The sequence below is a fragment of the Hyperolius riggenbachi genome, chromosome 3 (assembly GCF_040937935.1).
Source record: "Hyperolius riggenbachi isolate aHypRig1 chromosome 3, aHypRig1.pri, whole genome shotgun sequence".
In the NCBI taxonomy this organism is placed as follows: domain Eukaryota; kingdom Metazoa; phylum Chordata; class Amphibia; order Anura; family Hyperoliidae; genus Hyperolius; species Hyperolius riggenbachi.
In genome coordinates this window covers 136193016-136219722 of record NC_090648.1, presented here as the reverse complement: position 1 = coordinate 136219722, position 26707 = coordinate 136193016, and the positions used below count along the sequence as shown (strand labels likewise).

Sequence of the window (26707 nt, the reverse complement as noted above, 5' to 3'; positions counted from 1 at the left end):
TCAAAATAATGACTTGCTGGTTGAATAAAAGTACCTTTAAGTTAAAATTTGCCAGGGATATGAATAATTATCGGCACCACTGTACAAGACATATCAAAAGTTATTCTACAACTCATTATGGTTAAAATGAGGTTACATATACGTCATTTGATAACAAAGTCTATGCACAGCCATCCATTATTCTCAGTGTGTCTATGACTTTTTTGCAGTCCATTTTTTTGCACTAATTGTTACAGTAACATTCTTTGTTTGCAAAGCCCCAGAAGAACCAGAACATCAGAAAAAGGCCACAAATGTTAACATTATGGAAAGCTAACAACCAAGGCTATTCAAACGTGGGTGTTTTGTAAGTTACGGACTTGTATAGTTTTGATGAAACTTTGCCAAGTTTGATAATAATTTTGAAAATTACATTTTTTTTAATGAAGGATTGAATTTGTCCCTACCTAATTTTTATGTGACAGGGGTCCAAGATATACGACACATCAAAATTTATTCTACATTTTAGATTACATTTATTCTTAAAATTAGGTCACATATATTTAATTTGATAACAAACTGGATGCACAGCAATCCATTATTCTGTTTATTAGTATCCAATTAAAATGAACCAATAGTCTCTTTAAAAAAAAAATGAACCAATAGTCGTGCATGTTACAGGCAACTCATCCTTTTACAAGGAAGGTAAGCATAGAGATTGGTACAGGGCAGATAGCTGTTTCACACTGCAAGGATCAGCGCTTTGTCAGCTGACATTTCATCACTTGCCAATGTTTGAGCAATAGTATGTGTGTACACACTCCTGATCCCGATTATTAACCTCCTGGGCGTTACGGACGAGCTCAGCTCATCCAGTAACGCCGCAGGGCACTGCTCAGGCCCTGGTGGGCCGATTTGAATAATTTTTTTTTTGAAACATGCAGCTAGCACTTTGCTAGCTGCGTGTTTCTCCGATCGCCGCCGATGCGCCGCTACCCGCCACGTAAAAGGCCGCGTAACAGGCTCCCCCCCAGAGCCAATCAGTGGCAGGCAGCGCTGAGGGGTGGATCGGGACTCCCTCTGACGTCATTCTGTTCGTCGCCATGGCGACGGGTGTAGCCCTGAAGGAAATCCCGTTCAGAACGGGATTTCCTGATGGGCATGATCGCCGGCGGCGATCAGAAGGGTGGGAGGGAGGAAGCAGGGAGGGGGGAATCATGTAGCTAGCTCTAGGCTAGCTACATGATAAAAAAAAAAAAAAGGTTAAAAAAAACCACCCGCAGCCGTGGGGATTCAGAACGCCAGGGAGGTTAAGTCCGATCTGAGCTGTCCATCTGCATGTCCGAGCAGATTAAGAGGCTGACCAGTAGAGGGTGTGTGACATTGACCCTTTCTCATGGGAAACTTCAGAAAGCAAGAAACGCCTGATTAGCCGCAATATGGATCTTATAGATCTCTCTCTCTCTCTCTCATCACTACTTCAGAATGTAGAGTGCTGAGTAAACATTGTTAGCCTCTACACACTATACCAAAATGATTCCAATTAATTGGCAGACTGAAAGACATTATAATTATTATACAGCATTGACATTTTCTCAGTATATTGAACTGCTTGTGTCACTTACTGCCTCTGAGGAACTCACAATCTACTGTCACTACCACTATTCTGAAGTCAATTTTAGGGAAGACTGTTTCACCTGCCAAAATTTGTGGACACCATGAGGAAAGCAATGCAAGTAAGGAGAGAAGATACAAACTCCAGGCCAATATTGTCCAGGTTAGAATTTGAACCTGGGACTACAGAGCTGCAAAGCTGAAATGCCAATCACTTAGCGACCGTGCTGCCCATACAGTTTAAAAGAGGCACAGTCAATTATTCCTCTAAGAAACACCTATATTCTAATGTCCACAAACAGAACGCAGACAAAAAAGCAATAACTGACAATTAAACCTATAACACAAGCCCCAGCATAGTGTCAGTATTGTCAATTCATGATATTAGCAGTGGTCCCATACTGATGTGTATAAACTGCAATAGCACTTACCACAGGTGAGCTGGCTTTCCTTCAGGTTCTTCAGAGGCCTGTCTCTGAGCGCACTGGGATATACACACAATGTCCTGTCAGAGATCTGAGCAGAGCCATTCCTGGTCCATGCAGCCACCCAATGCAAGTGACAGTCGCAGGTCAGAAACTCTGTAGAGAAGTCCCTGAAAGGAAGCAAGGTAAAAGCCTGTCAGTATTGTTTTACCTGTACACTATCCATGTGGCAGGAGCTGGATCTAAATACTCACACAGCTTTTAGTGAAGGCATTTCATCAAACACACCTGGCGGCAGAGTAGAGAAGATGTTTCCGGACATAGTGCTACATAGGCAGAGAGAGATCATAGGAGAAGAATTATGAACATGTCGGTAAAGAACGACTGGTAATTTATTACAGCAAAATTTGTGTGGTGGGTGCTTCATGTGACGCTTGGGTCCAAATTCGTTAAAGTGAACCTCCAGACTAAAAATCTACTCAGGAGCACTGAAAAGGCTTGGTGTTTCTTTAACAGTTTAACAGCATCAGCACTTTGTTTTTCTTACCCAAGCCTCATTTTTAGCTGCACAGAAGAAAACTGCCTGGGCATTTTCCCCTGATGCTGTGCAAAACATGATGGGATTTCTGATGTTGTTGTTCTCATTCTGCTGTTTTAGCGCAAATTTGTTTTGTTTTTTCATTTTGAATTTGAGATTTGAAGCCTAGAGTGTGCAGTTGGGAGGGGTAATCAGGACACAGGACAGTTGGGACTGTGTCTCATGCTCCCTGTCACCTCCTTTCAACCATAAAGATGGCTGCCCCCATGAAATCACAAACATTTGACTGTTCTTTTAAAACAGGGTGAGTAAGGTAATATAATAAGAGTAAGTAATATTACCTATCTAATTTAATGAACATAACTAATGAAACTTAATGACAGCATGTTTGTTTAGGCTAAAGTTTCCCTTTACAAAAGAACTCCCTGGAAAGAAAGAAATAACTGAGAATCCTCCATGTGGAGATGGACTAGTCCAAAACAACTGTCAGTTCTGTGGTAGAAAAAAGTAATTTATAATGCATTTTACTCTGGAAGAAAAGTACATTTCTATGTATGTATTTTAAATGTTACAACTTTTTGCAATAGTTGTCCTTTATAGGACCCGAGGCAGGGTAATTTCTTCAAACGGAGGAAGCAGTCATGCATAGGCAGAAGTCCTCCTCCGTTTCCTTGTAAATACTGCTGTATATCCTGCTGCCAGGACACGCACTACTGCGCAAGCACTGGCAGGAGAAAATAGATTTTAAAAAATTCAAAGAAAAATGTTTTTTAAACTGACATTTTTCTGCGGTACATTTTACTATCGAGTGAGTTCCCAGTTCTGTGAAATTAGCTCTTTATGATCATCACTAGGACAGAAGGAGGCACAATGCAGGAGAGAAAGAGGCAGAAAATGCAAAAAAAAAGAAGGCACAAAGGGGGACAGAAAGAGGCACAAAGGGGGGGTAGGAAAAGGCACAAAGTGGGAAAGGAGGCACAAAGGGGAACAGAAAGAGGCACAAAGGGGAACAGAAAGAGGCACAAAGGGGGGTATAAAAAGGCACAAAGTGGGAAAGAAGGATGCACAAAGGGGAACAGAAAGAGGCACAAAGGGGAACAGAAAGAGGCACAAAGTGGGAAAGAAGGAGGCACAAAGGGGAACAGAAAGAAGCACAAAGGGGGGTAGAAAGAGGCACAAAATGTGAAAGAAGAAGGCACAAAGGAGGGACAGAAAGAGGCACAAAGGGGGATATATAAAGAGGCATAAAGGTGGGTAGAAAGAGGCACAAAGTGGGAAAGAAGGAGACACAAAGGGGGACAGAAAGAGGCACAAAGGGGGACAGAAAGAGGCACAAAGGGGGATACATAAAGAGGCAAAAAGGGGGACAGAAGGAGGCACAAAGGGGGATGGGGCAGAGATGGTAAGGAGGGACAGAGTGGAGGCAGAGGTGGCACACAGGTGAACACTGGAGGCACAGAGAAACAGAGGCGGACACTAGAGGTACAGGGGGGCACAGAGGAGGTACAGCGGATAGAGATGGCACATTGTTCCGACTTCAGAACGGATTCAGGTAAAGAACAAACCTAAAGTCCCTATCACATTTATTAACCTGGGACTACCTGTATTATATTTCTTTCTACAGCAGTGATTTAAGAAGCCAGTGCATGATGCAACTCGTAACATTATCCAACCATAGTTGAAAGGCTGACATGCCAGTTTTCTGTGGCGAGACCAATATATGTATTCCAGTGTAACGGTGAGTAATGAGAAGAGGACATGCTTACATGAAGCTAGTTTAGGTTTTAAAAATAGAGTTCTGCCTCTTCTGCATTTCCACAAAGTGAGCTCCTTTGGGAATGCTACGAAAACACATATTTTAGACGTTTTTAATCATTAGAGATGGTTCCTGGCAGAGACACAGCTAACCACAGCACAAGGTAGTAACACCACAGGCCAGGAATACTGGAATTACAGGCTGCATTTCAACCTGGAACGGAGTGCCTGGCTCCAGCTGGGATGTAGTGTGGTCATGTGACTGCGTCTGCAAGGGACAGTCAATCTACCACGGCCACAAATAGCACCGGGAGTTCAGAGCACAAAACAAGGGGGAAGTGCATTTTATTGTCCCAGAATAGAGGTGGGTCCAGCAAATGCTTAGTCAGAGTGTTTTATAGCCATAGAAGTGTCAGAGGAGTGCTGGCATTTTAATGGTGGTATATTTTAAGGAATGGGTACTTGTTCCTCTGGCTTGTGGTTGTTGAAATAAGAGGCTCTATTCTGAGCTGTGTGTGAATACATTGCCAGAACAAATATTTTTCTTATTTTATCATTTTTGCAGCCTTGAATGTTCCTAGAATCATTTGTGAGGCAGAGAGACAGACGATACATCTGAAGATGCTGTTTTCTGCTTCAGTCATCAAAAACTAGAGATGGGGCTGGTAAGGCAACAGAAATGTTAACAATCCTGTGAGTGGGTTCTAAATATCGTTTCCTCAGAGACCATTGGAAGCCTAGACAAATACAGAGTGAGGTGAAATGAGAACACAAATATTGAAGTAGCTCTGAAATTATGTGAAAACTATTTTCTACCTTGTTAATGTAATGTCCCTTATGATAAGGGCGTGAAACATAGCCCTTTGCAGCTACCCTACTAGCAAATGAAGGTTACCTGGTCGTTTAGGCATCTTTCAAACAGGATCAGGGCCGCTTCTAGACTTTTTGCTGCCCGAAGCAATGCATTGTGAGGGAAACCCCACCCCCCATGTGTGTGTGCAAAGCCGGAGCAGTGAGGAAAGACATATCAAGCTGGGCATTTCAGGAACTGGCACTATGCTTACCTCCCTCTGCTTCCTCCAAGACAGCATCTCCTCCCAGCTGTCCCGCAGTATCTGACCCCAGAATCACTCACCTGCTCTCAGCAGATCACCAGCCACACATGAATTCCTGCTTCCTCTCTGACTACAGTGGGGCCTTATGTGACCTGGCAGCATGTGACGGGTCACATGAGGCACCACTGTAGCCATGGATACAGGACGCTGGATGGGCAGATTGGAGATCGGATTGCTGGAACGCAGAGAGCAGGTGAGTGAAGCAAGGCCCACATCTAGGGAGGGGGAGACAGGGAATGCAAGGAGGGGGACATTTTGGCAGGGGAGCCGCCTCTTTAACTTGAGGCTGGTTAATTCATCGCTCAGCAGCTACTTGGCAGTGTACAGGTGGAGTGCTGCTAGGCACAGGTGTTGTAGAAGGGGGGGGGGGGGTCATCAAAATGGGTCACAGTTGAGCATGACCACGGCTATGCTCAAACACCACATGTTGCTTTTATTTGCTGTCGAATAACCCCACCTCATGTCAAACATGGATAAATGTGAAGTTACAAACCCAGCCAATCGGCTACATTGCATTGCAGCCCAAAGATGCTGGTGGCCGGCAGTCAGAAGGCTGAACTACCTGACAAGAGCATAGCCCAGACATCCATCTGAAAGAAGCCTTATTCCAATGCCACAACTCAGTAATATAGCAGAGCTATGGGGAATCTAGATGGGCAGCAGTGAAGGGAAGAAGCATTTGGATTTGAGTTTTCATAGAACTGGCATTGTTTTTGGCATATAAAGATCGATGGAAAATGTTGACACATAACAACTGTTACTAATAGGAATCTGGTGTTGATATTTGATGGTTCAGCTTGGCAGTAGATATAGCCACAAGCCTCAAAGCAAGTGAAATTCTACCTTCGCTAAACAAAAATTGCTATGACATGTTTCCATGCTACACAACTTAGTTGTGGGAATCCAGATCTCCAGAGCCAAGAGGACTTATTAACCTTAACAAGTATTAATTGTTGTCAGGTGCCGACTATGATTAAAGGACATCTGACCTGAAGCAAAGCTACCAAAGGTAAGCACAGAGTTATGTTCATGCTGAATCTGCAAATCTTTGTGCATTCCCTCCAGTCCCCATAATCACTCCTTGAAAATTTTGATTTTGGATACAGTCTAACTTTCAGACAGGAAGAGGCGGGCTTGCAGCAATGTTCCCTCCTATCACCCTCCCATTCCCACCTCTTCCCAGTCCCATCCACTCCCCTTAAGTGGAGGGAATGGGAGGGCGATAGGAGGGAACATCACAGCAAGCCTACTTCTTCCTGTCTGAAAATTTAACTTTAGCCAAAAGTGATTGCAGGGATCGGGGGAACACAGTGAGTAACAGACAATGCACAGAGGTATGTGCATCCAGCATGAACATACTACAGTACATAGCTTAGCTAGCTTTTGCCTTGGATCAGGTGTACTTTACGATCACATTGGGCTTGATTCACTAAGATAAATAGTGCAAGTAACCTGCTGTTACTCACGCTATTTAACCCTGCGCGCCTTAATGCACGCTATTGGCTGCAAGGCGTGCAGTTTCACTTGTTGTCAAAGGAGCGCTCGCTATGCCCAGTATAGCCAGTAACGGACGCTCTGATCATCCCGCCCTGGACACCTTTGGGTCCAGTAACTTTAAAGGAAGTGATCCCCGCACTTTGTTAGGCACAATAGGCTGCCTGTCATGTGACATCACTTGTCAGGCAATCTATTGGGCCAATCAGGTATTTATAACAAACCTCTAGAGGTCTCCAGTACTTGATACACATTTAACAAAGTATAATCAATGTCGTGCTTAATGTCCTTTGCGACACAGGGCCTGATGCACAAAATTGTGGTAATCTTGCCGTGCATTGACAGTTCACGGCAATATTACCGTTACCATTGGCAGTGAGCTGAGCACCACAAGTTATGCTATTACCACGACCAGTGGTACTCAAGTAGTGGGAACGCTGCTAAGGTATTGAGCGTTAGTAATTCTCGTTAGTAACGTGCATTACCGTAGCAACGTTTGCACTACTCGAATACTACGGGTCGTGCTAATAGCGTAACTCGAGGTACACGCTGCCGGTAGTAACGGTAATATTGCAGTGCGCTACCTGTGCATGGCAAGATTGCCACACTTTTGTGCATCAAGCCCAATGTGGGGTCTTATCTGTGTGGGGCACAGATAAGGAAATATGGACACAATTATCAAATATTATTTGTGAAATTTGACAGGAGAACCATTTAGGACATCTGACATCACAGATTAGATTGTGAAAATTGTAAATGATCACATGTATGATATGACAAAACATAACACTAGAATGAATTTGCAACATGTATAGTGGCATATATACATACAGGCGAGTAAGACTGGTCAAACCCTGGAAGGCAGCAGGTACCACACAGCCAATTCTGTTGTTGGAGATATCCCTGGAACAACACAAGGCGAGGCTCAGTCAGAATATGGCACACCATTCTAGGCATAGAATAATCTTCAGTACAAAGGAAACCATCTCCCTGACTGCACACTGCTGAAGCTGGGGAAAATCCTTGCTCCTCTATATGACATACACCAGGAGAAAGTCATAGATGCGCAGCTTCAAAGAGATACCGGGGCCGAGGGGTGAGTAGACTTTAAAGCTCCACTCACGACTCTGCATATTGGGGAAGCTATTTGGGGCACTTAAAGAAAAGGTTAAATGTTAGATATTTATCCAAGTTATAGGAAGCCTCTGGATGGTCTAAAGACTCCCCAGATCCTACATGAGCCCACCATTCCTGCCCAGGACCCTCTGATTCTTGTGGCCATACTGTTGTACAAGCTTCTCTGTAATGGGCAAGCGCAAATATGGTCCACATGTGCCCAGTCGAATGAAGCACTTGTGCACAGAGTAAAAATGCCAAGCATGACTCGCTTCATTCTACTAGGCATGTATGGATCTTACCTGGACAGAAGTGCAGCCACGAGAACCATATTCAACAAGCCCTTGTCAAGTGTGTCTAAAGAGATCCAGCGCTGTAACAGTGGGGTGTAAGAGAAGGTAAATATCTAATTTTTAATCCATTGTTCGCTATGGCTATGCTTTGAGTCCATTATACTTTCCTGGTGGTTTTGGGTCAACATGAGCTATCTGGGTATTGAGAGAATCACTTACTCTCTTTAGTGTTTTCCAACCTTAGTAAATCAAAAAATTGTGACTGTGAAAAATATTTAACATAAGTTTTAAAATGCCTTCAACATACTTATTACATATAATAAAATCATGCATAACTGCTTACATTACTTTAGACCAGGAAACAACAGATTGCACTGGACTGAATACACATGTCAGAATACTTGTTGAACAATATGTAACAAAAGAAAAAGTAGTTCCTCATACTATAGATAGGTGAATCAACACTGCATCTTCCTCATAGAAACATCTTTATTGAGCAAATAGGAATAATAATAAAATCACTTAAAAACACACAAAAAAAGCCATCATGCCCACAATTCATAATTAAAGTCTCAATGCTGTTTGTCAGAACAGCAGCAAATTGGCATTGGCATTCATGTAGCACTTTAACTTCTAGGATTGATTGATTCCTTATTGGCATTAGTTTGTAGTGCCTCTATATATATTTTTCTATCTAATTGTTAGTGAATTTCTCACCTATTTTGCACCAGCACTTTATTGTGGTTACTAGGTATCTGGCGCTGTGATTGCTCAGAGTATTATAATGTATTTTTATGTATATGGTACACCCTCATTTGTTTGAACAGCTACTGATTTTAGTGATTTTATTATTACTCCTATTTGCTCAATAAAGATGTTTCTATGAGGAAGAAGAAGTGTTGATTCTCTATTTTTGTTAAACTATATCTATAGTATGAGGAACTACTTTTTCTTTTGTTACACATTGTTGGTATGATGGGTCGAGGATCCCAGTTTCCTCCTATTAATATTTAATCTAATATGGATTCTGTCATGATCGCTGCTGCAGCAGGTATTGCTGGAAGTAGTAGTGCTGCAGCTCAGGCAGTTCTGATCTCTTTCCATGCAAGCTGCATAGCTTTGTCTGCCTTTCCCTGCTGTCAGCTTGTGACTGATTATCATTCACCTGTGTGGGAATCTGCATGTCTGCTCCCATTGGATGACCTCAGTATAAAGATCTGCTTCCTGCAGGACTCCTCGGGTTTTCATAGCTTCAGTTTAAGCCTGTCTTGCTGTCGCTTCAGCCCCCGATCGTGTTTCTTGTTCTAAAGATACTTTGCTGGTTTTGCATCATATATTGGTTCATTGCCCATATATATGCATACCAGTACGTTTATTATTTTCCTTGTATTCGTGTTACGTTGATACATCAGTGACGCTGATATATACGTACACGAACTGTTTATATCCTGTGTTCAGCTAGTCAGTTCTAGCACGTTGATCACCCGTGCTGAGCTAGTTATCCTGTTCCTGGTCCTGTTTGTGGATTGCGTTCATCTCTGCGAGGAGATAACGAATCCTTCTGAATCCTGTCCTGTTACCGTTTGTAGATTTATCCTAAAAATCCGCGCTCATATGCCACAAGTAGACCTCAACAGTTTACCACAGTGCTCCAATAAAAGTTCAGTTCTTTCCCTCCGGTACACTGTGTTGCATCCACGCTGTTACCAGTATCACTTTAGGCCACACGTCATATGCAAAGAAAGGGAAGAAAAAACACATATAGTGTAACACTGCGATTGCCTTAGAGCCACCACCTCCCACGTGTGGTAATCACCGTCACCTCACTCCAAACAAACACCTAGTGCCAGGGACACCCCCCTTCGTGCCCGCACTCACCCCTGAGTCCTCCCAATTATCCGGAGGCAGGAATGATAGCTTTGGGGGGTCAGATGTTAAACTCCGTAGGTAATATCCACTTTCTCCAGAAGAGAACTCTAAAACTAAAAAGCGCCACAATAGTGTAAAATCTTCTTTTAATAAAAAAAGTAAAGAATATTGCACTCACAAGCGGAGGTAGATCACAAGCATGTAAATACAGATATAGTTCCCGGGCAACCGCTCTGTAAGATGCCGTCCTGGATTCAACTCTCACGCTCGCGTCCTCCCCACTACTTCCTCCTTCCTTGTTTGCCAGTTACGAGTGCCGTAGCTCCGCCCTATGCATTTCGTCAGCTAGTGACTCATCAGGGCCATCAGAGCTACTAGTTTAACATCTGACCCCCCAAAGCTATCATTCCTGCCTCCGGATAATTGGGAGGACTCAGGGGTGAGTGCGGGCACGAAGGGGGGTGTCCCTGGCACTAGGTGTTTGTTTGGAGTGAGGTGACGGCGATTACCACACGTGGGAGGTGGTGGCTCTAAGGCAATCGCAGTGTTACACTATATGTGTTTTTTCTTCCCTTTCTTTGCATATGACGTGTGGCCTAAAGTGATACTGGTAACAGCGTGGATGCAACACAGTGTACCGGAGGGAAAGAACTGAACTTTTATTGGAGCACTGTGGTAAACTGTTGAGGTCTACTTGTGGCATATGAGCGCGGATTTTTAGGATAATTTTACTTATTGTTTACACAAACGATTTAAATACGCGAACCACGTCGGCAAAGTTTTACTGTTGATCCTAAGCGCAATTTTGTGGATTTATTTACCGTTTGTGGATTGCGTTCATCTCTGCGAAGAGATAGCGTATCCTTCTGAGTCCTGTTCCCTGTATCGTTCCAGTCCTAAGTCAGTGTTCCTGCTTATGTCATATATCGGTTCATTGCCGATATATACATATGTTAGTCAGACGTTACAAATAGTTTCATTGATAGCTGTAATTGTAATACGCTAGGAAATCATACTATTTGTATATTTATCTGTGTTACGTTCATCTATCTTGATCCTGCTATTTCCTGACTATCCTGTCCTGTCTTTGTGAGGCACGCCATCGCCGCTACGCTTTGGCTGCCTCATTCCAGTCTGTCTTGTTGTGGACGCTTGCTGTCACTAAGTAGCGGCTAGCTAGCAAGCGTTCATTCTGTCTACCTGTCCTGATCTCCACAGTTCTGGTTTATGCGCTCAGCGCTACTTTGCGCTGAGACGTTATAGCGAAAGCATTGTTTGTGGCTATCGGATCTGCACCGGCTCTGTGCGCCACAATCTCCTTTTGAAGTCAGTCCTCCCCTCCACTATACTAGGGATAGCCTGTTTCCTTGTGCTAGTGTGTGTACCTCCTCCACGTCAGCTCATGCGTTGCATGCTGACTGTGGAGAATACACCACCAAGCCTTACAGATTCCTTGTTGGAGGAGTATATTTTTCTGGTGATTTAAACAAAAAGCTGTCTGGGGCTCATTTGTAAGTATAAATAAATACTTGTTGAACAAACGTTGTCTGTGTATGAGGTATCTCTCATAGGTGGATCTGATACTTACAGACGTTTTAACTCTGGCAGTCCAAGAAAAGAACCGGGATCCATTCTACTGATGAGATTGTTTTTCAGGTCTCTGTTGGGAGAACAAAAAATAGGAGGAGCATAATTAGTCAAAGAGCAGTATAATGCAGTAAATTATTCAGGATACCCTCTTTTACAGTAATTTTCCTGTATAATGGTTGTAGGTATGTAGGCTATGCGGAAATCTCTTAAAGATGTCACCACCTGCGGTAAATGTCAGAATGTAAAGTAGGGTGAGGTAAGAATTTACAATGGGCAAACACTGACTAAATATTTTATAAGTGAATATAGTAAAATAAAAATGTATTCATTATGTTATTGTCACTTCAGTTCTTCTTTAAGGCACATTCGTGTACAACAAGCTGATCTTGTGAATTAATTAGCATCAAGCCTTTTTTTATTTCAGAAAAGATGTTTGATGTATAGGTAAAGTCTCTGAAATTTTGGGAACTTGGGGGCACTTTTACATGCGCTACACTCTCCGCATAGATGAACCTGATTTGCCACCTTGGCTGAGTTCAGTCTAATGTGTGTACGAGGTGTTCGGCTCCCCTAGCACTTACAAAGCTTGCCTGTAAGCTCAGTACTTGTGTCTCTGAACGAAGGTCACATTTTCATTGGTGATATTTATTTCCTGGCTACAAAAATATGTTTTAAAAAACTATTTTTAGCACTAGCAATAAGCACCATCAGTGTCCTGCTGCTCTTCACTGTCCTATCATTGGTTAACTGTACTGGAGAAGAATAGGATGAAAGGTCAGGCTGTGCTATGCATCTTCATAGAAGGATTGGGTGAAGAGGCTTACTAATCATTAGGCAGGTAATGCAGCTCACATAATACAGGGTTTAGCTATTCATTTAGCTATCCGCCTAGAGTTCACCATTATTTTGGGCTTGTACTCCTCCTCGTAATACTATTGAACACATCAGCTCCCAGTGTAAACGAATTAGGCCATCTGACCACTGAAAACAAGTAAAAAGAAGCATAGCTCCCAACTGTCCCTCTTTTGGAGGGACAGTCCCTCTGTTGGAGGGACAGTCCCTATGACCTCCTCATTTGTCCCTCTTTCAGGACTTTGTCCCTCTTTCTATGTATATGTTACGGCCAGAACCCGTAGTGTGGCCACTTCGGGTTCTGGCCGGCCAATGTGCGAAGTGGCCGCAGCGGCCAATGTTAGAAATGTTATGTTTATGCCGTCTCGCTGCGGCCAAATTTATGACAACCTTGCTTAATTTAATGAAATATAGCCGGCGGCAATGTAATAGATGAAGCCGCCGGCTTTCGCACTGCCTCTCTCCTCTCCCCCCCCCCCCCCCTCTCCTCTCCCCGCCTCCCATACAATAAGTAGCAGCCGGCGGGGACATGCAGCCGGAGAGTCGTTCGTCGCGGCAGGGGCAGCAGAGCGGGGAGGCTGCAGACATTGCCTCTGCCAGCACCCGCTCTGCAGGAACGGCAGGATTCCCCTGTCGCGACGAACGACTCTCGGGGACACGCGTGTTCCCGCCGGCTGCTACTTATTGTATGGGAGGCGGGGAGAGGAGAGAGGCGGGGGGGGAGGAGAGAGGCAGTGCGAAAGGCGGCGGCTTCACATTGCCGCCGGCTATATTTAATTCAATTAAGCAAGTTGTCATAAATTTGGCCGCAGTGAGACGGCATAAACATAACATTTCTAACATTGGCCGCTGCGCTGCGGCCACTTCGCACATTGGCCGGCCAGAACCCGAAGTGGCTGGCCAGGGGTTCTGGCCGTAATATATATATATATATATATATTTATTTTATTTTTTTCCTCTACTAAAAAATGTGTTTGATTGACTTTATTCCCATCCTTTAAATTGATATTTTACTAATTTTAAAATGTTAATATGAAGGAAAATGAACCAGGATAGAAAGGACCAGTGTGGTTTGAATTATAAAAACATATTTTTCTTATGAAATCTTTATCGATTGCGTGGCTAGGGGTGTGACGGGGGCGTGATCAGGGGTGTGGCAGGGGCGTAACTTAAGTGTCCCTCTTTCTCATTTCAAAAAGTTGGGAGGTATGAAGAAGGTGGGTATAATTAACAGTCCAGACTCTGGGCAGGGCAGGCTTTCAGTTGCTGTTCTGGCGTATTCATGAGGTGTTCTTGGAGAATGCCTATCATTGCACCATGCTCAAAGGGCATCCAACATGGCCTATACGTCAGTTTGGCAGCGCCCCCACTGAACGTAACACAGAACTGGAGTTTAACTAATGCAGTTACCCCACCTAAATCTTTGGAATTCCTGTGCTTTTTAAATTCACTGGGCCTTGGTTTGGAAGTAGCAGGAAACCTTTTCCACACCTCCTATCCTTGACCCTTAGGGAAAAAAAGGTTTACCAGGTGAGACCTTTGTCAGCTGATCCTTATTTCTATCTCAATTACATGTTGCATGTTGTGGTGGGAGGTTTTCTGTTGCTATGCCTCCTCTCTTCCCCATATAAAACTCCATTCATGCTTGTTTCAGCACAGCCTGGCAAAAAGAGAATCCCTGTGCAGAGCTTGCTGCATAATGTGAAATATGGCAGATGCACCCAACTGTGCATGTTCATTATCAGTGAATATTGTACTTAAAAATGTATCTGTTAAAAAAACACATAAGTATATTAAGACAGAGGCAGTACAGTACACACTGGAACATCCAAACTCTCCCACCCCAACCCACTGTCACCCCTGGGCCACATCTCACTACTACAACATTCCACATTTTTGACCATTCCTCCATACAAAATACCTCCAGTTCAGTTATATTTGATGTTCAAGTCATCAGACTGTGAAGGCCATTGCAGTACTTTGTACCTCTCCCTCTGCATGAGAGCCTTCGTAGATTTGGACCCGTGTTTTGGGTAATTGTCTTGTTGGAATATACAACAACTGTGTAACTTCAACTATGGGACTGATGCTATGGGACATAATCCTGCAGAATTTGTCGATATTGGGTTAAATTCATCAGACCTTCAACTTTAGCAAGGGCCCCAGTCCCTGCACTGGACATCTAGCCCCACAGCATTATGCAACCTCTGCCAGATCAATATTTGCCAAAAGTCAATCAAAATTATCAATCATCCAAATGGTAAATCTGGATAGAACAGGGGGCTGCGGAGTAGTGGTGCTAGTTCAAGGGTATACAGTGTTGCAATGCATCAGACAGTGTACTAGAGGGGAGCAGCCCCTCTGACTGCAGGGAGGCCCAGAGGTGTGAGGGGGTCCACCTACTAACCTTCCGTTTCTCTGATACTCCCGATCACTGTGGTTACACATGTTACGGGTGTGAAGATCCTGATGGCCACACTTGTTTTATGAGCCTTGTAAGATGGGCCCACAGGCTGTGAGGGTCCCCAACAAAGGCAAGGAAACATTAAGGGGTCCCATCAAAGTTTTGCTGAGGGGGGGGGGCATGATTTGTAGTTACACCCCTGTACAGTTTCATAGATTTTCTGTAGATTTATTGCTAAAATCAACTGAAAATCTATGTGTAGAGATGGCCCGAACCTCAGATTTTAGGTTCGCGAACTGTGAACGTGAACTTCCGCAAAAGTTTGCGAACCGACGATCTCTGCAAACCGCAATAGACTTCAATTGGCAGGCGAACTTGAAAGAACTACAAACACTGTTTCTGGCCACAAAAGTGATGGAAAATATGTTTCAAGGGGTCTAACATCTGGAGGGGGGCATGGCGGAGTGGGATACATGCCAAAAGTCCCGGGGAAAATTACGGATTTGACGCAGAGCAGGGTTATAATCCCAAATGGGCAGAAATCACATTGCATTCCTAAATTGGAGGCATAAAGTGCATGAAAATATCTTGCGTGTGTATACATGGATCAGCAGGTAGTACAGGAGGAGGAAGCTATGTCACGGTTCCATGTGCAAGCTGAGGAAGATGAGGTGTTCTGTGTTAAATAGTCAACTACGTCCTGACAATCTTGGGGGTTGATGGTACGTGCCTTCTGAACACTGTACTTTGGTCGAGGGCCGCACGAAATCACAACACCATGACCTCGGACAGACTTGGCGGGTGGCCTACCTCTGGCTCTGCCTGTTATTTTGTCAATATTGGGGGGGGGGGGGGGAGATGAAGTTAAAGGTATGCACTGACTGGTATAATACAATGTGCAGTCACACAGATGAAGTGAAAGGTATACACTGACTGAACTAATACAATGTGCAGTCACAGAGATGCAGTAAAAGGTATGCACTGACTGGTATAATACAGTGTACAGTCACACAGATGCAGTGAAAGGTATGCAGTGACTGGTATAATACAGTGTGCAGTCACACAGATGCAGTGAATGGTATGCACTGACTGTGCTGGGCCTGGAACAGTATAGCAAGGGCAAGCTGCAACAGACAGGGCTGTATATACGCAGAGTGAGAAAATGGCCGACACTGCTGCCTTTTATAAGGGGGGGGGGGGCGGAACTGCTGGGATTCGCGCGAACAAGTTTGTCGGTGAACCATTCAGGCCATCTCTATCTATGTGCAGTGTGTGGAAGTATTCAGTCCCTCTGTGATCAAATTCAGATCAGAGAAGGATCAATCTGTTTGCCACATTGAGTGGCAATCTATGTGTGTATGGCCACCTTTACTCATGAAGCTGTATACATCAGTCACAAGAGAGATATAGCATGGGCAGGATGAAGGGGTCAGAAGGCTCTAAGTTCAGAAGAGGGACACTGACCGGGATACATATTTCTGTGTTATATCACGCAGTATGTTACTGTTATCTTGTTTTTCATGTAGCTCTGGGTCATTATATAACTCTGCATGTTATTATTATGCTGATTGGCAAGATAAGCGATTGCTCTTTGCTGTATTCTTTACCCCTCGGCCAGCAGCGCAGAGCTGAGACAAGCCTTTGATTCTCGGTGAAAGGTCTTCATTTCTCTATCCAGCCTCGTAGCTTTGACTCCTGTTACCCAGACGGAATAATGACGAAGTTTTTGATAATCTGAAATTCTGGACACAGCGATAAATAAGGACCAGGCATGCCCTTCGCTTTGTTGCCATTTGAACAACAAACCCTTCACACTACTGTGCCAAAATAGCTGAGCCAGTTTTTCTGCGTTCAATAAGGAAAGATGTTCCTTTAATTCTGGCCAGGCATGAAAGGAAAGATGCATACAGAGATCTAATAAACAGAGGGAATTAATCATGGCCGTGGAGAAGGAGACAACGCATCAACAGGATCTTCAGGAGAAAAATATCATAATATACAGTATGATAAATATTAGGGGATGACCTCTGATCTTCAAAGCTTAACTCCACCTATCTGGACAATGTAACACTTGACAGGAAGGTAAAATCACCCTTCTGCAGGATATAGTGCGATCTCCTTCTAAGGTGAGAACTGACTTGTTGATGTAGTTTTAGCCCTCTTCATATACCATGAAAAATGCTAACAGCTCAGCAGAGCTTACAAACTAATAATGCGTCTTTGCTAGTTGTGCACACTCTTAACGCATTAGCAGCTTCAATAGGGTTATCTTGTTTGAGATAGGTTCACTGCTCTTGACCTCAGTCGGCAGAACTCGTTGTGCTGTAAATTCTTGGAATGCTTTGATGTCTCTCTGCTAGCAGAAAATATAGAAACTGAAAGCAGAAGTCCTCTATTATTGTCTCACACTGCCCCCTTGTGACAAGGGGCCATAAATACACATTACAGCAGAACTAATTAGAAGCAAGGAAATATAACAAGTAAGAAATAAAAAATTTGCTAAAGTAAATTGACTTGGTGCACGCCTTTAAATAAATTGGCTGCTAAAGGCTTGAAATAGATAGGGCCGTTACATGGCAGTTAATATTTACTCCCAATTAATGAACGATAGAATCAAAGTTTTCGGCTTGTCTGTTGATAGGAAGTGAATTCAGAAATGACAGATAAACAATAGTTTTAGCAGTTATTGAGCGATGTGCTGGTCCCATACATCTTACTCAGTATACAATTTCTCATCGATGCTTACTGGAACCTGCCAAAACGCACTCAGAAGAAAAAAGCGGGTCGGAAGCCTGTATTTATCTCGTTTTGGCACTTCTGATCACTGATCATTTACTTGAAAGTCTGCCCAAGTATTATATGTACCAGGCCTCGGGCAGAAGCACTCCATATGGTTACTGACCAGATGTGTGATTGCCATGGTAATAAGCTCAATGGCATACTGACATACTGAATGATAAAGCATATTATTGATTGCAGGTTTATTCCATTCTTCTTCCAGTAGGTTGTAGGGTGGAAGCTATGTAAGGTTTAAGGCCAGTTTCACACTGTATATTGGCGGTGCAGTGCACCAGACATAGGCTTTCAGGGAATACTAAGTGGTATGCCCTGTGTGGCATCCAGCCAAGCAGGAAGTGAAGCTCACTTCCTGTGCGGAAGTGTACTGCAAAAAATATGCTTTCCGCGCATGCATGACGCATAGAACCAGCAGCGGGTATTTAGACTTACACGCGTCGCCATAGCCTTACATGACTTCGGGTCCGCCGCAGAGCAGCGCAAGTACGCGCTGTCAGGAACCGGCCCGCGGCACGCCTGCGTATACGGTTCCCGACTGCGGGTTTGACCAGATTAAGCGGGGAACAGCCTTATTTAAGCTACAACCAAGGCTGGAACCCCTCAAACACTTCCCACTGCCACCACTAGCGTTGCTAGACACGTTCACTCAGCTATCGAGTGCTCAATACGCAATCTGCGTTTTCGTATTTGGGTCAGCTTTGCGCTTAGGCCAAATACGGGAACGCCACGCACCCACACACACACACAGTTGCAATCTTACACTGTCGTGAAGCAAAGACCCACTCACAGTCGTTCCGAACGATACTGTTAGCCACTCTGCTGTCGCTACTCGCACTGGCGTTGTTCGTACGTTGGGTCAGCTGCGCACTTAGGCCAACGTATGACAAACGCCCCCACACACAATGCAATTACAATTTCATACGGTAGTGTTGCTCAAGCGTACAATTAGGCATGAACTTATACACGGTTACACTTCAGTCTCTTCTAGGCTATGAGTGTTAGTTTAGTACGGCAGAAGTCAAACTTATTAAATAATAATTTAATATTCTAGAAAAACATAGAACAGTGCAGAACTTAATATATACAAAAAGATTACAAAAAACAAAGTAAAAATAGTTACAAGATAAAAGTTACAAAGATAACACACAAAGCGATTTTGCTTACCAAAATAAACGGGAAATAAACGTACCAGCGTATCGATCTGGTGTTGTTGCGGGGGGTTCGCACTTCTGGTCAGGAACCAGGTTAGTTCTAGCCGTGTGAGCTACCTCCAAGAACTACAAGTTGTGGCTATCCTAGCTGCGGTTTTATACTATGAAATACGCCTGGAGGCTGTAAGCCTGTGTGGACGGGGGGGGGGGGAGCTAGATTTAATTACATCCTCAGTCATAATTGGATCTCCAGAGATCTAACATCCACCTGCGAAAAATGTACAATAGCCCACATACATGAAAAGATTTCCCTAGTCCACGTTACAGGTGACAACCCCATTGTTGACAGTACTTCCTAGCTGATCAAAGATAAGGAGGTTGCACCTCCACCAATAATTCAATTTCCACAGGTAGCAAATGGTATCAAAAGGACTTCAACACACTTCACTTCTGCCATTGTCTTATTACCCCAAGCATTATTCACTGAAGTCCTCTTTAGATGCAAATGTAGGTCTTTGAAGTTCCCTGACTATGTCCTGATTGGTATAATGGGACAATAGGGCTTCTAATTAGCTCCCTGCTCTCCTAGGAACTGAGGGTAATAGTATTCCACACTGTCACACAGACAAGTACAGCTTCCCCCAAAGCCAGATGATGACCCATACATACGCATCTGAAGTACAGTACATAGCAGTCAGACAGGCAAATGAAAATATTATCCTTACATCATAAGCACCCCAGTATGTTCCTGACACGCCCCCTCTTCCAAATGGCGCCGGCAGATGATTCTAACGAATCGTCCTGCCAAAGCCGACACTGACGGCCGGGCCTGGGGGGGTAATTCCTTAGCTCCAAGCTACAGGACTGGAAAGCTAGGTCAGGTTGCTGCAATGTGTCATTGCCCCTGACAACCTGATGTAACCAACCAGGGGAATGAGGGTCAGTGACAACCGTGAATTCGCGACCATAGAGACAGTGCTGCAGCTGGGGGAGGGTTCCAACCGTCGCTACACGCACTTTCTCTATAGTGGCAGGAGCTGTCTCTCGGTCCCTTTGGGGATCGATTATCTGCTGGTCTGCCTCTTCCCCTCCGGACAGCTCCGAGGGAATAACTTCCCAGAACCCTCTCAGCCCGCCCCTCCCAGCTGGTGACCTGCTGGCTAGCCCCCTGAGCTCTTCCAGGCTGCTGTCAAATTGAACAGCCCCAGAGAGCTCAGTGCTGCCTGTCACACATTCTAGGAAGGCTGCAGACGGAGAGGCTCCTGGGCCCTCAGGGCCAGGTTCCGAATTAGATGTGGCTGACCCAGCAGCATTTGCCACTTCGGTGGACAGTCCCTGTGCTGTAGACTCGCTAGCGCTGCGGGTTACCACGGCAGCTGAGGGAGCGCCCACATTACACACATCGTAAATCACATCGCCTTTGGTCTTGAAACCATCTGAAGGGGGAGGATCTGGCCTGGTGCCATCTGCCCCTTCAGTGGACAGTCCACCTGCTGCAGCCCAGCGAGCGCCGCTGGTTACTCCGGCAGCTGACGGAGTGTCCACATGACACACAGCATTATGTAGCACAACACAGGTGACATCAGCATAATCAGCCCTACGTATATGGTCATTTGGGCCCTCACATAAAACATCAACATTATCTGCAGCATTATACACAGTGGTACTCAGCACTTCACAAGTAGCATCAACAGTTCTTGCATCGATCGCCTCGATAGTCCGTGCGTCATAAATGACATTATCAATTTCTGCATTCTTTGTATCAACATGTCCCACTCCAGGCCTAGGCACTGGAGAATCACTAGGGCTGGCTCCTAGCAAACAGTCCATAGCCCCTGGGGCCTCACCAGCACTCCCCATTTGCACAGCATTATCGGACAGTACCTTGCAAGAGTCCTGAACTTCTGCTGGGGAAGCAGGCTCCACGGGGTTTGGAGTAGGCTCATGCCGGGCCACTAACCGTCCCAGGTCAGTACCCAGCAACACGTTGGTGGGGATTTTGTCGGTTACCCCAACCTCTTTCAATCCGCTGCCGGCCCCCCAGTCCAGGTGGACCAAGGCGGTGGGTATGGCGGGGGTGACACCCCCAATTCCTCTGACAGCAATCATTTTCCCAGGTATGTACTGCTCCGGGTTCACAAGCTGGGGATGTATGAGAGTCACTTCTGCTCCAGTGTCTCTCAGCCCAGTGGCAACTGTACCCCCAACCGTGACAAGCTGCAGATTCTCTGCATAGCCAGTGGCATTCCTGGTAGCACACAATGCCGTTGGGACTTCACTGGCGTTTGAGGCCTCACTGGATTTTGGGGCCTCCCTCTTCCTCTCTGGGCAAGTCGTGCTGATATGACCCACCCTGTCACATACAAAGCATTTCCGAGTGTCAGTGGTTGGTTGCCTGAATCCAGGAGACAGCGGTGCTTGCCTCCTCTGGGTGCTGGGTGAAACAGGTTTAGCCCTCTGTTCTCCTCTCCAGCTGGGCGTAGTAGTCCTCCGGGACTCAGGTGCTCTATGGGCGGTGTAGGCATCGGCCATTTCCGCAGCCTCATCCACTGTCTTTGGTTCTCGATCCAGCACAAACAGCCGGACCTCAACAGGACAGGTGTGTAGGAACTGGTCTTTTATCATCAGTTCCTGCAGGGCATCAAAGGTTTCAACCGACAGTCCTTTTAACCACTGCTGGAAGGCAGTGCGCAGGTTGCAAGCATGATCCAGGTAGCTGTCATTAGGACCTCGCTGCACTGTCCTGAAACGTTTGCGATACACCTCTGGCGTGAGGTGGTATCGCGCAATAATGGCTTTCTTAATCGCCTCAAAGTCTGTTTCTTCCTCCTGGGGGAGACTCACAAACGCCTCCAGGGCCTTGCCTCTCAGCCCTGGTGTGAGGTATCTTGCCCACTGCTCACGGGGCACCCCATACTGCCGACAAGTCCTTTCAAACCCCTGTAGGAAAGTGTCTATGTCAGAGTCTTTGTCCATAGCGGGGAACTTATCCAGGGGGATTCTGTGGACTCGCTCACCTTCGCGTTCTGCGGGTCCAGCAGACCGGTTCTGCTGCTGAAGTTTAGCCAGCTCCAGCTGGTGTTGCCGTTCAGCACTTTCCCTCTCGGCCTGGAGTCGCTGGGCAGCTTGTTCCCTCTTGGCCTGGAGTCTTTCCCTCTCGGCCTGGAGTCGCTGTGCCGCTTGTTCCTTCTCTGCCTGTCGGTGCAGTAGGATCAGCTTTAGGCGCAGTTCAGGATCGGCCGAGTTCAGTAGCTGTAGATCAGCTTCCAGAGATGTCATCTCCGTGTTCGGTGGATCATCCAGGACATCGTCTCCACTCGCATTCTGTGGCGGGAGCGATTCCTCCTCTGTCGTGTCGTGAGCTGCACCCGCTGACGTTGAAGCACGGGCTTGCTCTGCCTCATCATGCTCCTCGAGCGCACGAACTAACTGCTCCTTAGTCTGGCCGCTCACCGTCTCGATGCCTCTGTGCTCACACAGGTTGAGTAGCATCTCTTTGTTTTGCCTTGCATAGCTGGATGCTTTCTGAGCCATCGTGTTGCAAAAAATAAAAAGAAAAAAGGGGGGGGAGGGAAAGCAAACACCAAGTGTGTATCTTTGAACAAAAAAAAAAAAGTATATAGATTCTGCACTGAGTAGACTTCTGTAGGCTAGTTGCTTCTAGCAAGCTTCCAGCCTTTAGTACTCAGAATAGCGAGCTAAACTGCGTACTAATGTACCAAACGATGCCACCACTGCCAGCCAATTATGTCAGGAACCGGCCCGCGGCACGCCTGCGTATACGGTTCCCGACTGCGGGTTTGACCAGATTAAGCGGGGAACAGCCTTATTTAAGCTACAACCAAGGCTGGAACCCCTCAAACACTTCCCACTGCCACCACTAGCGTTGCTAGACACGTTCACTCAGCTATCGAGTGCTCAATACGCAATCTGCGTTTTCGTATTTGGGTCAGCTTTGCGCTTAGGCCAAATACGGGAACGCCACGCACCCACACACACACACAGTTGCAATCTTACACTGTCGTGAAGCAAAGACCCACTCACAGTCGTTCCGAACGATACTGTTAGCCACTCTGCTGTCGCTACTCGCACTGGCGTTGTTCGTACGTTGGGTCAGCTGCGCGCTTAGGCCAACGTATGACAAACGCCCCCACACACAATGCAATTACAATTTCATACGGTAGTGTTGCTCAAGCGTACAATTAGGCATGAACTTATACACGGTTACACTTCAGTCTCTTCTAGGCTATGAGTGTTAGTTTAGTACGGCAGAAGTCAAACTTATTAAATAATAATTTAATATTCTAGAAAAACATAGAACAGTGCAGAACTTAATATATACAAAAAGATTACAAAAAACAAAGTAAAAATAGTTACAAGATAAAAGTTACAAAGATAACACACAAAGCGATTTTGCTTACCAAAATAAACGGGAAATAAACGTACCAGCGTATCGATCTGGTGTTGTTGCGGGGGGTTCGCACTTCTGGTCAGGAACCAGGTTAGTTCTAGCCGTGTGAGCTACCCCCAAGAACTACAAGTTGTGGCTATCCTAGCTGCGGTTTTATACTATGAAATACGCCTGGAGGCTGTAAGCCTGTGTGGACGGGGGGGGGGGGGGGGGGAGCTAGATTTAATTACATCCTCAGTCATAATTGGATCTCCAGAGATCTAACATCCACCTGCGAAAAATGTACAATAGCCCACATACATGAAAAGATTTCCCTAGTCCACGTTACAGGTGACAACCCCATTGTTGACAGTACTTCCTAGCTGATCAAAGATAAGGAGGTTGCACCTCCACCAATAATTCAATTTCCACAGGTAGCAAATGGTATCAAAAGGACTTCAACACACTTCACTTCTGCCATTGTCTTATTACTAGGGATGGGACGAATCCACAATTTCTTCGAATCCGAATCCGGATCCGAATCTAAAAAGGTTCTCGAATATCTCGAACCTTTCGAATCCCGAATCTAACGAATCCTGCACATAAGAATTGTGCGATCCGTGGTATAGTTGCCCGCAGTATAGGTAGTGAGGTAAAGGTGCCTTCAGTATAGCTAGCTAGGTATGGGTGCCTTCAATATTGGTAGCTTTCAGTATAGGTAGCAAGGTATATGGGCCTTCAGTATAGGTAGAAAGGTATATGGGCCTTCAGTATAGGTAGCAGGGTATATAGGCCTTCAGTATAGGTAGCAGGGTATATGTGCCTTCAGTATAGGTAGCAGGGTATATGTGCCTTCAGTATAGGTAGCAGGGTATATGGGCCTTCAGTATAGGTAGCAGGGTATATGGGCCTTCAGTATAGGTAGCAGGGTATAGGGGCCTTCAGTATAGATAGCAGGGTATATGTGCCTTCAGTATAGGTAGCAGGGTATATAGGCCTTCAGTATAGGTAGCAAGGTATATGTGTGGGTATATGGGCCTTCAGTATAGGTAGCAGGGTATAGGTATATGGGCCTTCAGTATAGGTAGCAGGGTATATGGGCCTTCAGTATAGGTAGCAGGGTATATAGGCCTTCAGTATAGGTAGCAGGGTATAGGGGCCTTCAGTATAGGTATCAGGGTATATGGGCCTTCAGTATAGGTAGCAGGGTATATAGAGGCCTTAAGTATAGGTAGGTATGTAGGTAGGTATAGGGGCCTTTAGGTAGGTAAAGGGACCTTCAGTATAGGTAGCAGGGTATAGGGCCTTCAGTATAGGTAACAGGGTATATAGAGGCCTTAAGTATAGGTAGGTATGTAGGTAGGTATAGGGGCCTTTAGGTAGGTAAAGGGACCTTCAGTATAGGTAGCAGGGTATAGGGCCTTAAGTATAGGTAGGTATGTAGGTAGGTAGGTATAGGGGCCTTTAGGTAGGTAGGTATAGGGGCCTTTAGGTAGGTAGGTAGGTACGTATAGGGGGCCTTTAGGTAGGTATAGTGGCCTGTAGGTAGGTAGGTAAGTATAGTGGCCGGTAGGTAGGTAGGTATAGTGTCCTGTAGGTAGGTAGGTAGTTAAAGGGACCTTCAGTATATGTAGCAGGGTATAGGGCCTTAAGTATAGGTAGGTATGTAGGTAGGTAGGTATAGGGGCCTTTAGGTAGGTAGGTATAGGGGCCTTTAGGTAGGTAGGCACGTATAGGGGGCCTTTAAGTAGGTAGGTAGGTATAGAGGCCTGTAGGTAGGTATAGGGGCCTTTAGGTAGGTAGGTAGGTAGGTAAGTATAGGGGCCTTTAGGTAGGTAGGTAGGTATAGGGGCCTTTAGGTAGGTAGGTAGGTAGGTACGTATAGGGGGCCTTTAGGTAGGTATGTATAGGGGGCCTTTAGGTGGGTATAGTGGCCTGTAGGTAGGTAGGTAGGTATAGTGGCCGGTAGGTAGGTAGGTATAGTGTCCTGTAGGTAGGTAGGTAGTTAAAGGGACCTTCAGTATAGGTAGCAGGGTATAAGGCCTTAAGTATAGGTAGGTATGTAGGTAGGTAGGTATAGGGGCCTTTAGGTAGGTAGGTATAGGGGCCTTTAGGTAGGTAGGCACGTATAGGGGGCCTTTAGGTAGGTAGGTATAGAGGCCTTTAGGTAGGTATAGGGGCCTTTAGGTAGGTAGGTACATATAGGGGGCCTTTAGGTAGGTATAGGGGCCTGTAGGTAGGTAGGTATAGTGGTAGGTAGGTAGTATAGGGGGCCTTTAGGTAGGTATAGGGGCCTGTAGGTAGGTAGGTATAGTGCCCGGTAGGTAGGTAGGTACGTATAGGGGGCCTTTAGGTAGGTATAGTGGCAGGTAGGTAGGTAAAGTGGTAGGTAGGTAGGTAGGTAGGTAGGTAGGTAGGTAGGTGTCGCTCCCCCCCCCCCCCCCGTGCCTCCTCCGTCCCCCGTGCCTCCTCCGTCCCCGTGCCTCCTCGCTCACCCCTGCATAAGTATCAACTCACATGTCCAGTGGAGCGCAGACAGAGCGGCAGACCTCGTCCTTACTTCTCGGTTCCCTCTAGTGGCCGGACCGGCTTTTACTGATGACGTCATTGTAAAAGCCGTCACTAGAGGGAACCAGGAAGTCAGCGAGAGGTCTGCCGCTCTGTCTGCGCTCCACTGGACTGGTGAGTTGATACAAAGTATGCGGGCGGCCGGGCGGAGGAGGCGCGGGGCGGTCGGAGGAGGCGCGGGTCGGAGGAGGATGAGTGCGAGCGGCGGATGCACGGCGATGCAGCGTCGGGATTCGGCGGATTCGTAAAGTGGAAAATGGCGTCGGGATTCGAATCCACGAATCTCGAATATTTCCCAATATTTGAGGGATTCGTGGATTCGCCGGATTCGTCGTCCCATCTCTACTTATTACCCCAAGCATTATTCACTGAAGTCCTCTTTAGATGCAAATGTAGGTCTTTGAAGTTCCCTGACTATGTCCTGATTGGTATAATGGGACAATAGGGCTTCTAATTAGCTCCCTGCTCTCCCAGGAACTGAGGGTAATTGTATTCCACACTGTCACACAGACAAGTACAGCTTCCCCCAAAGCCAGATGATGACCCATACATACGCATCTGAAGTACAGTACATAGCAGTCAGACAGGCAAATGAAAATATTATCCTTACATCATAAGCACCCCAGTATATTCCTGACACGCGCGGTAAAGTAGTTTTGGAAGATTGAAGACTTCCGGTACACCGCACCGTGACGCAGGAAATGTGATTTCCCCATAGGTTTAAATTGGAGTGCGGTAGCTGTGCACCACACCACCCC

The 26707-nt window shown here is 45.7% G+C and overlaps 1 protein-coding gene across 1 annotated transcript in view; it reads right to left on the bottom strand.

The window, feature by feature from the left end:
• The window catches only part of ADGRA2 (adhesion G protein-coupled receptor A2), a 241145-nt gene that overhangs the window by 53798 nt on the left and 160640 nt on the right, over positions 1 to 26707 (bottom strand). Inside the window, exons 3-6 of the mRNA XM_068274957.1 lie at positions 11787 to 11858; positions 7752 to 7823; positions 2273 to 2344; positions 2025 to 2188 (exon numbers count right to left, since the gene is read on the bottom strand). Of these exons, the coding sequence (XP_068131058.1) occupies positions 2025 to 2188; positions 2273 to 2344; positions 7752 to 7823; positions 11787 to 11858 (380 nt within the window). The remainder of the gene's footprint in view (positions 1 to 2024; positions 2189 to 2272; positions 2345 to 7751; positions 7824 to 11786; positions 11859 to 26707) is intronic.